The 12,908-nt window shown below is 43.9% G+C and overlaps 1 protein-coding gene and 1 long non-coding RNA gene across 2 annotated transcripts in view; one reads left to right on the plus strand and one right to left on the minus strand.

Annotated features, from left to right (window-relative positions):
* Positions 1–12,908, minus strand: part of TIMD4 (T cell immunoglobulin and mucin domain containing 4) — a 29,975-nt gene that overhangs the window by 9,762 nt on the left and 7,305 nt on the right. Inside the window, exons 3-4 of the mRNA XM_019965299.2 lie at positions 11,910–12,191; positions 10,068–10,154 (exon numbers count right to left, since the gene is read on the minus strand). Coding sequence (XP_019820858.2) covers positions 10,068–10,154; positions 11,910–12,191 — 369 coding nt within the window. The remainder of the gene's footprint in view (positions 1–10,067; positions 10,155–11,909; positions 12,192–12,908) is intronic.
* LOC139184209 (uncharacterized) overlaps positions 3,198–12,908 on the plus strand; it is a 38,482-nt gene continuing 28,771 nt past the window's right edge. The window contains exons 1-2 of the long non-coding RNA XR_011567774.1: positions 3,198–4,532; positions 5,215–5,352. This is a non-coding gene — a long non-coding RNA (uncharacterized lncRNA). The remainder of the gene's footprint in view (positions 4,533–5,214; positions 5,353–12,908) is intronic.

Genomic DNA, 12,908 nt, shown 5'->3' on the forward strand with positions numbered 1-12,908 from the left:
TCAGCCTCCCTTACGCTTTACCACCACTAAATATTTCCCCCAGGCTTCCTGGCTCTGTGACCTTGGGCAAGATATTTTCTCTCTCTAAGCCACAGTTTATTCATCTGAAAATGCTGCTATTTCGCCAACTGATTTTGTTATGTCCCATTTAACCTTTATATCTCTGGATAATTTTTTACAAAGTATTTGAATGACCTGAGAAAATTATCATTACATACTAATTTTTTCAAGGATATAAAGCTATACTTAGTATAGGGAATGAGTACATAAATACTTCAAAATATATATACAAACACATACATACCTCTTGTTCCCCAAAGAAACCTAAAAAGAAATCCAAAAGGCTAACTACAGCTGACTGTGAGTGGAGATATTGTAGGCAATTCAATTTTTAAAATTAATACTTTAAATGATTTCTAAACTTTCTCAAATGTGAAAACTTTATAAAATGTTCTGTGTTGTTCAGTCGCTAAGTCCTGTCTGACTCTTTGCGACCCCATGGACTGTAGCCCGCCGGACTCCTCTGTCCATGGGATTTCCCAGGCAAGAGCACTGGAATGGGTTGCCATTTCCTTCTCCAGGGGATCTTCCCAACCCAGGGATTGAACTCTTGTGTCCTGCATTGGCAGATGGATTTTTTACTACTGAGCTACCAGGGAAGCTCAAAATAGTCTATGTATCTTGTGTTAATTACTAGAAACCTTGCAAAATGCCTGAGTTAAGGGAAAACTGTTGGGGTGTGTGTCATTTATTTGAAGCCAGACCACAGTGATATTCTAAGTGAAACTTTGAAGATAGCTGTTAGAAACTCATTCACCCGCAGCCAAAGAAAGGGTTTGTGGTGCTATTAGAAAAAAGGTACCTCTCAAGATCTGAGTACTGAGGAATAGAAAGATGAAATAGAATGTACATATTAGTTGCTTTTACAGGTCAAATATGCTTTTTATAATAGTGGGTTCATATAAAAACTGGTGAAATCCAAGTAGAATTTGTAGTCAAGTTAATCGTATTGCAACAATGTAAATTTCTTCTTTTTGATAATTCACTGTAATGTAAGATCTTACCACTAGGGGAAGCTGGAGGAACGTATAGATCTCTCTGTACTGTTTTCTGCAAGTCTGTGGGAGTCCAAAATTATTTCAAAATAAAAAGTTTTTTTTTTTTTTTTTAATGGCTTAAATACCAGCCATTTTATATAGGTCTATGTGATCTATGCATGATATGTAGTAGCCTGGCAGTAAAGACTTACTGAAAAAAAATGTTGAATGAACTTTAAAGCATGATTTAAAAGAATATAGAGAGAATGATTCTGAAAACAATTTGAATTTTTTTTTAATTGCTGTTATACTATGTTGTTAAGGAAAAAAAAAATGATCTGAGAGGACATAGCACAAACTGTTACAGTAATTATCCCTTGATCTCAATCACTAGGGCGAGGATTGGGGGAAATATTTGAAAAACAAGAAACTTCCATTTTATAGTTTTAACTTTTTCTTTTACAAGAGCATGTGTTTATTTTTGTAACATGAAAAATAAAGTTTAAACTTTAACAGTATGGCATGGAAACAGCCTTTCCCTTCAGAGGACTTCTCATCTATTAGGGTAGCGGGTGATGTTCAGTGCACGCTCTGGAAAATGAACCTATGGAAATAAACTCACAGCTGCCCTTTCTGAGAAACGCATCTACTATCTGGACAGTCTAGATTGAGCCATGCAAGGGTGGCCTAAGGGCCAGATCCCCCTGCCACCTGTTTTTGCACAGCCTCAGAGTCAAGAATCCTTTTTATATTTTTTAATGGTTGGGGGGAAAAAATCAAAAGAAGAAGAACTCATAACACATGAAAACTGCAGGCAATTTATATTTCATTGTCCATTGATACGGTGCTGTGGAAGCCTGGAGGCATCATTTGCGTATGTGCTGTCTCCAAGTGCTCCTGCAGTGCTAGGGCAGGGGTGAGTAGCTGAGGCAGAGAACAGCACGGAGGCTTGTGAGGCCTGAAGATGTCCTAGCTGGCCATTCAGAGAAAAGTTTGCTGACTACTGGTAAGCGAATCTACCAGTCCAGAAACAGTGTCTGTGGAAGCAGGGAATGCCATGAGTTTTGAGTACAATTTTGAAAGCCTTCAGACCCTAAGATGATGAGAGAGTTCCTTTCAAGGTGGTTTTATGTCTGAGGGGGTAGACTAGACCCCACTTTCTCACTCAAATAAAATCATGTGCTTTGTGCAGTTCTGGAATGGCACTGAATTTTTAGGCTAGAAAAATTTTTGAGAATCCATTCTGAAAATTGCCCCTATTTCTAGTCTTTTAGCAGAAATGTGATTCAAAATTCCTAGAACCTTTCTCTCAGAATCAGTTACTGAGCACCTTAGCAGGCCTAGCGTAGGGATGAGCACTTCATGTAACTTATTTCATTTTGGTGCTTATAAAACCCATTTCACAGATGTATAAACTGAGGCTTAACATTTAAATCACTCTACCTCAGGTAACACAGACAATAAAAGGAAATTTGAACCCAACGCTGAATGACTCAAAAAATCCTGATGGTAACCACTCTAATAGAAAAGAATAAGGGCATATTAAAATCTTATTCGAAAACATGAATGCTCTAACCATTGAATTTCATACCAGAAATTACCTGGCACTATCTTCTCAGTGCATATATTACATATGCAGACTCATTACTGAATTCATAGACACTGGGACTCATCTGTCTCTACTTTTAAAACAAATTTAACTCCGAAATAAGTCAGTTCCATGATACAATCTTAACACACCCCTAGAACTTTAAAGGAGAAGGCAATGGCAACCCACTCCAGTACTCTTGCCTGAAAAATCCCATGGATGGAGGCGCCTGGTAGGCTGCAGTCCATGGGGTTGATAAGAGTCGGACACCACTGAGTGACTTCACTCACTCTGCACTTTCATGCATTGGAGAAGGAAATGGCAACCCACTCCAGTGTTCTTGCCTGGAGAATCCCAGGGATGGGGAGCCTGGTGGGCTGCCCTCTTTGGGGTCGCACAGAGTCAGACACAACTGAAGCGACTTAGCAGCAGCAGCAGCAGCAGCCGCAGCAGCAGAATTTTAAAGGAGACAACTTCAAGGCTTCGGAAAAGTTTCTTACCTTTCATAGGTAGCAGCTGGCTTATGCTGCCCCCTTGTGGATTAGTTGTGGTATGGCCTTAAAAATCCAAAGGACAGCAAAAGGATCCAAAGTCTGAATATTTCAGATTTGAAAGAAATTCAAAATTATCTCCTCTGGTTCCCTTGTTTTAATCAAGAGAAAAATTTAAATCTAGAGAGACAGTTTCACTCGTTCAGGGTTTCACAGTGATGAGTAACAATGAAAGTGAGTGACCACAACCCATATTTTCTGGCCTCACTTGGCAGCACTAAGACAGATCTGGAATTTCAAAACACATTTTGAAAATAGAAAGAGTCATTTACTGAATTCACATGCTCTCTTTAAATTTGGGAGACCTCTGAATGATCAACAAGAGTACTATGAACTTCAATCAATCAACAGAGCATCACCTACGTGAATCTGGCGTTCCTTACCTCCAAGGGCAAAATTGGGTAGGATCTACTTAATTTTGAAAGGAAACAGAGAGAAAATTTACTATCAGTGCCCAAAGTGGTTCATAAATGGGAGAAACGATGACTTTGCATTCCACACAGGTGAGGTAACAGAAGGACACCAGAGATTCTAGAACATCATTATTTAAGAGTCACCCAGTTCCAAACTGTGCCTCAAACTTCCATTGCCTCCAAGGATGCCCCAGCAACACAAACACCCTCATCCTTGGGAGAGCCCAGAGTCACCACCTCAGGCTCCTGCTTTCATGTGCTGGTATCTGCACGTCTCAGTGAAACATAGACAAGACGTCATCCCTGGACTCCTCTCTGTAGGGCAATGCCTATCCCTGCTCTGCCCCCACCAGCTGATCAATAAATCTTCACTGTGGGCAAGGTGCACATTTCACAGAGAGCCCTCTGGATTATTAGCAACAGCAGTAATAAGTGGGTGCCAGGCACCAAGTGCTCACTTCACGCCCAGCTCAGTGTGTTTTCCACGATTGATCTCTGAGTGTTCTGTGCTAGGCACCAGGAGTGTCCTCATCTCACAGCGGGAGTCCTGTGGCCTCGAGATGTCAGACGACTGGCTCAACTGACAGCTAGGAAGGCAGAAAGCAACTTCAGAGCCAGGATTTTCCACCTGCAGAGCCCAAGCTCTTGTGCTCTGGGTTCTGTTGCCTTCGGAATATATAGCAAGAGCTCATACACACTTGCTCTGAAAAGATCAGTGCTGGAGGGTGACTGACCATGCTGTTTCATGGCACAGTGGGAAGTGGTCCAGTTGGAATGGAACCCTAGCCCTCTGCTGTCTAGATGGGTGCAGTTTCTGGAAAGAGATTCTAAAAATTATTATTGATATTGCTGCTGCTGCTGATACAATAAGGGAAGTAGTTGAAAATGCACAAAGCACTTTCACATTTATTTTCATATTTGGACTTCAAAATGAATCTATGAGGTAAGTAAACTTGGGCAGAATTATTGAAAGAGAACGAAACTGAAGCCCAGAGAGGTCTCGTATTTTGCCCAAAGGTGCAAAGCTAGTGCCCAATGCTACTAAAGGTAGCACAATGGTGTCTGATTACAAATTCCACTTCATTCTCCTCTTCTGCTTCTGGGTATCACAGGAGTTAAGATTCCACAAGTGTGGGGAGGTTCTCCTCAAGGACCATTGGTACCTTTGTTCATTGACTTGTTCACAGTGGGAGAACGGATTCCTCACCTCTTCACAGAGCTCGCTGTGGTTTATCCACTGATCCCACCCTCCTGTGAAACCAGGGATGACTCCAGTGCCTGACTTGGTGTCCAAGGGACACTGTGGTCTGCAGTGATCACCCAGCTCACCTGGCTAACCATGGGTGAGGACCCTCTTAGAGCCAGGTCCAAGTTCTAGTTCCAGTGGCTGGTATGTAATTTCATTTTCACTCTCTGATTGCCTTACCACAGACATGCCTCTCCAAATAAGACACATCTTATATGGTTGGCCTTTCTGAAGGCGAACTGTTACGTGCTAGAATTGCACGATTCAATTCCAAGTTTATTAACGAAAGAAAAAAACATTTGTATGGTTGGTAGAATGTAACACTATTGAGAAAAGCATCCTGAGAATCCACTTTTTGTCCTTTTTCCTTTATCCCCAGACTGCCGGCCTCCTAACTGATTCCAGCACACGAACAGCACTGGGCCTGAGAGATAAAACAAATCAGCTAATGCTTCGCAAAAGATGTTGCCTTTGAAATCAGCTGCATCCAATTTCTTCCCTCTTGACACCGGCATTTGTGAGTGAAAATGAGCTTTGCTTCATCCCCTGTCTTCGTTTCTTCCTTCTGCTGAACTTGCTGCCAATTCCTCCCACAAGTCCTTTATGCCCTTGATAAACTGAGGGCCCAAAGAGTGTCAAGTTCTGACAGGGCTCAATTTTGGCTTCAAGGAAATAGTGCAGCGAAGGCGGGACAGCTCTGATTCAGGAGCCAGAAGAGAGTCCTATGTGTGACCTACTTCGTCTTCTATTTGATCTTTTTTGTGCCTCTGTGCCTGTTTCCTTCCATGCAGGATGAAGAGTCTACCACACTGGCAGTTCCTGTATGCCCTCTGGGGCCAGGGCTGGGCTTCAGGTCCTTGGACCTACCCCTAGGCCCTTAGAGGTCCTCATTCTTCGCATCTTTTGTTGTTCTGGCTTGCTTTGTCTTTAATGGGAGCATAATTGCTTTACAGTGTTGTGTTGGTTTCTGCCTTACAGCAATGTGAGCCAGTCACATTATATATATATGTATCTCCTCCCTTCTGAGCCTCTCTCCCCCTTTCCATCCCCCACCTCTAGGCCATCACAGAGCGCCGGGCTGGGCTCCCTGTTATATAGCAGCTTCCCACTAGTTATGTATTTTACACATGGTAGTGTGTATATATATATATATATATGTCAGTGCTACTTCCTCAATTCATCCCACCCTCTCGGACCCCACTGTGTCTGCAAGTCCAGTCTCTATGTCTGTGTCTCTATTCCTGCCCTGCAAATAGGTTCATCAGTACTATTTTTCTAGATTCCACGTGTATGTGTTAGTATACAATATTTGTTTTTCTCTTTCTGACTTACTTTGCTCTGCAAGTCTTAGACAGAGTAGGGCTATCTATATTTTGAATAGATTCCCTGTGGTTCCAGCCCATGGCCTGGCCTGGTATAGATGGGCTGGATGAGCCCAAAGTTCAAGATTTCCCAGTCTTTTCCTACCTCCCTGGGAGGTCAATGTGAGATCTGATTGTGCTTCCCCTTTCATTTATACCAACCTGACTCCCTTGTCTCCCGTCTCCACATCAAGACACAAACCTTGCCTCTCCCATTTTTGACTGCCTCTCTTTCTCCTATACCAGGACAAGCCTTCTCTCTCGTCCTGCCTCCTCTCTAAATATTCACCCTCCAACTCCTTGAAAGAACATCTAATATTTCTTCTCTGACAATTGCTCAGCTTTGGACTTTAGGGTGTCCACCCACAAGCTTACCCTGTTTCCTTCATGGTCACTGTCTAAACACCTCATCCTACTAACCAGCATTTAGAATCCCCTCATATTTACCTACACACTCCATAACCTTTGTCTCCTGGACTCCTTTCTACCTTTGCTGGCTCTCTCTGCATCCTCAGCTGGCTTTTCTGCCTTCACTACATCCTCTCTCATGGTACTTGTTCCTGTAAGGAGGTGGGGTGTCTGCCTTCATCCTTCCATTCCTGTAGTGCATTTAGACAATGCCAAAGGATCTTCAGTTATCCCCTCTGCTAATGAGACAATAGATGAAGGGTTTAAGAGCTTAGTTTCAACAGCCAGGAGACCTGGAGTTCAAACTCTGGCAAATGTCTCAAGCTCTCCATACCTCAATTTCTTCTCCTTTATAACGAATGTAACAGTACAATCTTCCTCACATATCTGGACAATGCCTGACTATGAGATAATGCACTGATGGCATCAAGCCCAGCCTTCTCCTAAAAGCACTCAGTAACTGTCATTTGTTATCAATGACTTCCAAAATTATATCGACAATCCTGAACTCTCCCCTGTGAGACGGTATGTATGAAAGTTTTGGTATAGTGGCAAGTTCCTATTCAGCACTTACACTGTATCATCACAGTAATGATATTTGACCAGAGGGAGGTGCCAGTCATCAGACACCAATCCCCACCGAGGCATCTGTAGGTTGCCCAGCCCCACATTTCCAACTTCCTGTTAGACATCTCTCAGGGACACTTCAAACTCAAGATCACTGAAACAAATTTCACTCTTCCTCCTGGGGTTCCTTTACCAGTGAGCCCATCACATCAGCTAATCTCCCAAGTACAGAGACTCAATCATCCTTCCTTCTTACTCTACCCATCAAGTCCTCTCAATTCCAACCCTAAATGGCTCTGACTGTCCCTTCTCTGCTGTTACTGCTGCCATCATTCTAGTGGAGACACTCCTTCCTGTCTGAATAACAGCAGGAGCCTCCTGGGGAGCCTCTCTGCCTCCAGGTTTACTCCTCTCCTGTACATCTAAAACTTTTTACAGACCGAGTTTTCCCAAAACAGAGCTGAAAATGCCATTCTCTACTCCAAACACATGAATTGGTTCCTTGGAACCCTGGAATAAAATCTGAATTCTTCAGCCCATTAATCAGTCCTTTAAGAACCTAGGCCACTCCTAGCTTCCAGTTTCCACTAGACTAAACTAGACTCTTAAATAATCAGAGATTCCATGCTCCTATAAGTCCTCCTATCTCTTCTCAGGCTGTTCTCCCTGCCTGTTCACTTTGCTCAATGAAATGTTCTCATCCATGAAGAACCAATTCAAGGATTTTTGAGAGAAATCATGCTGGCCCTCCTTTCCCAGTTAGAATCCTTCTCTCCCCTCTTTGGGTCCCCAGGGCACCTCCTCATACTTCTACCCCAAAACAAAGCCCACTGGATAGTGGTTTGCTCCACATAAGCTTGTCTCTCCCACTCCTTTAAGGACAGAGGTCAAGACTTCATCATTTTGATATGTTCTAGGCAGAGAAGTTCTAGGCAGAGAAGTCGGAGCAGGCAATGGCACCCTACTCCAGTACTCTTGCCTGGAAAATCCCATGGGTGGAGGAGCCTGGTAGGCTGCAGTCCATGGGATCGTGAAGAGTTGGACATGACTCAGGGACTTCACTTTCACTTTTCACTTTGATGCATTGGAGAAGGAAATGGCAACCCACTCCAGTGTTCTTGCCTGGAGAATCCCCGGGACGGGGGAGCCTAGTGGGCTGCCATCTCTGGGGTCACACAGAGTTGGACACGACTGAAGCGACTTAGCAGCAGCAGCAGCAGGCAGAGAAGTAACCTGGTAAGCCATGTTTAATGAATGACAGATTTGAAAGGCCTTTACCAAGTATCATGCTGCTGCTGCTGCTAAGTCACTTCAGTCGTGTCCAACTCTGTGTGACCCCAGAGATGGCAGCCCACTAGGCTCCCCCGTCCCTGGGATTCTCTAGGCAAGAACACTGGAGTGGGTTGCCATTTCCTTCTCCAATGCATCAAAGTGAAAAGTGAAAGTGAAGTTGCTCAGTCGTGTCTGACTCTTAGCAACCCCATGGACTGCAGCCTACCAGGCTCCTCTGTCCATGGGATTTTCCAGGCAAGAGTACTGGAGTGGGGTGCCATTGCCTTCTCCAAAGTATCATGCTATATATTTCTATATATCCAAATGAAGTGCCAAGATAAAGATATAAAATCTCATCTCCAACCACTTTTCCCTCTGAGAATCCTTTGATTTGCTGGAAAAGCCAGCTTGTTCTGGACTGTGAAGCTTGAGTTGGTTTATTAAATAAAGAGATACAGTAAGAGAACAAATGCTCGTAAAAGTCCCTCATCCTCACACCCCCACCATCCAACCCTGGGACCAAGAAATAGCTACTATAAAAATCTCAAAGAAAGGAAAATGTGATGATTACCAGAGGAGGGTGTAATTTTTTCTCCAGTTTTCCTGGGTTCACAGAGAAGTCCTCATGCATATTTGGGTGCTTGAAATTTGAAATGATTTTACTGCTTAGACTTTATGCTGTTCATGAGCATAATGATTCACCTTAGGGCTAAGAAAAAGTGAATCAGTGGTAAAGAATCCTCCTGTTACCTACTAAGATAACAGCCACCTTTTGCATGCTTACTAGCTAGCCAGACACTCATCTAAATTTTTATATGCATGAGGTTATACAACGAAGGCCAGAGACCCCCAGGAAAAAGTAGTGCAGCTGATAATCAAGCCCAAGCAGTCCCTTCTAGCACCTCCAAGGCTGTGGATTAATTTCCGGGTATTCTCTGCCCTTGCTGCTGTTGCTGTGGCTATTAGTCTCTAAACTGTGTCTGACTCTTTGAGACCTCATGGACTGTAGCCCACCAGGCTTCTCTGTCTGTGGGATTTCCAGACAAGAATATTGAAGTGGGTTGCCATTTCCTTCTCCAGGGGAATCTTCTTGACCCAGGAATCGAACCCACATCTCCTGCTTGGCAGGTGGATTCTTTACCACTGAGACACCCAAGGAGCCCTTTTTCTGTCCCTGGGCCCTAATATTAATAAATACCTAAAGGAGTCAGGCAGGAGGAAGAAAGGACAAATGAACAAAAGAATACTCCTTCCACTATACAGAGCCACAGGGTCAAGTGAGTAAACCCTCTGCGGCTTCAAGGAAGAAGATGAGTGTGTTTGGAAATAGGATGAGATAGCAGAGCTCCACCCAGCCTAGAGTGGACAAGCAAGTATTCTAGAGATGATCTACCATGAAGTACTGAACCAATGAATCAAGGTCAATGGTATCCCTTACTCTCTAAAATCCATAGGAAGGAACAAGCCACAAATGCAGTCTTGACACCAGTGTGTCCTAGGAGGGCTTCATGGCTCACAGGACCCAAAAGTCGTCTCTAGTCATCAGACTCCATGACACTGTGTTCAGTGTTTCCCCTCAACCTAAGGGGCAAGGGAAGAAGAAGAGAGAACCACACACACGTACTCTTGGATGTGAGTAAGGCAGTGCTGCGGTGAGAAGTCTCCTCAACGCTTCTCTGAGAGGTCCTAGGGAGCAGGGCAGGCTCTAATTCTGGAAGAGAAAAAAAAGTTTGATAAAAGACAGCTAAAAGTTGGTGCTTGTGCCAAGCAATTTTTACAGTTGTCTTTGTAGTTTTCTACGTTTATTTTAGGCAAGTACAAAGACAACTATAAAAATGATCCTGATCCCTATGTATATTTTGAGGCTTTCCTGCTGGCTCAGATGGCAAAGAATCTGCCTACAATGCCAGAGACCTGGGTCAGAAATATCCCCTAGAGAAGGGACATATTGGCTACCCACTCCAGTATTCTTACCTGGACAATTCCATAGACAGAGAAGCCTGGTGGACTACAGTCTATGGGGTTGCAAAGAGTCAAACATGATGGAGCGACTAACACATATATATTTCAAGTTTTTTTTTTCAAGGATTGTAAGTAATTTTTAGAATCTAAGGGAACTGTAAATGTATTTGAAGATGATTATTTTAAGGACTAAAGGAATAAAACATACAAATTTGCTTAGGGTTCATGAACCTTAGGTCGGTACTCACAGTGTAATGGAATTAGCCAATTCATTACTGTAAAGTTGTTTAAATTAATCCAGGCCTTATTGAGGCAGTTGAAATGCCTAAGCCTTCGAGATATCTCATGATTGTTTTCTAATATCTTTACCTCAGAATTAGAGCTTGAAACATGGTGAAAGCTTTGACAAGGGCCCATAATTAATGGAGCTAGTAACTCAGTAAGAATTCCAAGGTGTCGGATCAATAAGGATTCAGGAGGGAGGGTGGGAGGGAGGAAGAGAAAGGGAGAAAGAGGGGAGGAGAGGACAGAAGAGAGAAAGGAAGGAAGGAAGGAAGGAAGGAAGTTCACCATCAAGGAATATTTTAAGGCATCTGGAGGTCTTTCCTCTAATGCCTAAGTAGACAGTTGAGCCCTGGCAGGATGGAACTGGTCTTTGACCCAGGGTGACATTTCCTGGTTCTTTACTAAGTATCTGTACTCCTAGAAGGTCAAGTTGAGAACTAAAAATGATGATTTTTCAAAAACACAAAGGAAAAAAATAGGAACAAAAAAGGAAACCATAAAACAATGAAAAGGAACAATTTAATGAAACTACACCCCCCCCACACACACACACACATGCACACACAGAGTTATGGGATGAATTCTGACCTCCGCCTCACTCCCACCCCTGCTTGTAAATTCATATTTAAAGCCCTAATTTCCAGTAACTCAGAACATGACTATATTTGGAGATAGAGCCTTTAAACAAGTAAAAGTGATACTATGTGGACAGCCCTACTCAAATATGACTGATGTTCTCACATAAAGAGATCAGGACACAGATACACAAAGGAGAAAGAGGATGTGAGTACCAAGCGAGAAGACAGCCATCAGGGAGAAAGACCTCGGAAGAAACCAACCCTGCTGACCCCTTAGTCTCAGACTTCTAGCCTCCAGAATTGTGAGAAATAAACTTTTGTTGTTTAAAATGCCCAGTCTGTGGTGCCCAGCCCTGACAAACTCACACACACACACACACACACACACACACACGCACACGCACACACATATGTACACACACACGCACACACACATGCACGCGCACACACACATGCACACACATGCGTGCACACACATGCACACGCACACACACGCACGCGCACGCACACACACACACACATACTCACAGACTCTAGAGCAAGTTGCTGAGCTGCCCCATTCAGTAGGAGAACCCTTTGCCAAGGGACCCAAGGTACACCTGAGCAGCAGAAGGGAAAGAATGGCCAGGTGAGCCAAGTACCTGCCGTGAGGGTGGGCCCCTCAGTGGAAGGCTCAAGGGTCAGCAGTATCGTGTCTTCCTCCAGAAGGGAGCTCAGTGTTGTCAGAGGGCACACGGAGGCCGTGGTTGTGAGCGCAGCTGTAGTTCTCATCTGAAGTGGTGGTGTGGACGTGAGGTCAGAGGTGGTCACGACTGTTGTTGGAAGCACGGCTGTGGCTGTTGTCATGGCAGTGGTGGTGGCGACGGTGGTGGTGGTGGTTGTGGTTGGGCGGCGGGTGGTTGTCGAGGGCGTAGTTGTGGGGGCTGTAACAAATACACGATATGTCTGATACCAAGTGGAGACGGAGGAAGAGGGAAACGCCACAGGTGTTGCTGGCATCCATCCCTTTGTCTGTGTTTCTATAGCTTCACCTGGTCCATGAGCCTGGACCATCAAAATGCCTAGGAAAACTGGGATTCTAAACTCCACGCTTGGCCTTTCCAACCTATTTTTTACACCCTAGCTAGAGTAATCTTTGACAATGACAAACCAAATTATGTCAGTCTCCAACTTAAAACTTTGTTTTAACTGGGTTCTCCTTGCCCTTCTGGTGAAGATCCAATCCCTAACCCCACCCACAGGGTCCCACTTGATCTGGATCTTTCTTTCCAACCCCATGCCTCCACTCTATTCTCACATTCCCTTGCCCACAGGCCTTTCTTCGGTTCTTAAACTATATTACTGACCTTCCCTCTGGAGGAACTTTGTACTGACTGCTTCCTAGTCCCTCTCTTCCTTAGACTGACTCTTCTTTAAAGCTCATGTCTCAGCTAAAAGGTCACTTCTGCAAAGAGGTCATCCGCAGTCTACAATAACAATGTTTTTTGCACACTCATACTTGACCACATCTGGTCCCATCACTTCATGGGAAATAGATAGGGAAACAGTATCAGACTTTATTTTTGGGGCTCCAAAATCACTGCAGATGGTGACTGCAGCCATGAAATTAAAAGACGCTTACTCCTTGGAAGAAAAGTTAT

This window comes from Bos indicus, chromosome 7, assembly GCF_029378745.1.
Source record: "Bos indicus isolate NIAB-ARS_2022 breed Sahiwal x Tharparkar chromosome 7, NIAB-ARS_B.indTharparkar_mat_pri_1.0, whole genome shotgun sequence".
Taxonomy (NCBI): domain Eukaryota; kingdom Metazoa; phylum Chordata; class Mammalia; order Artiodactyla; family Bovidae; genus Bos; species Bos indicus.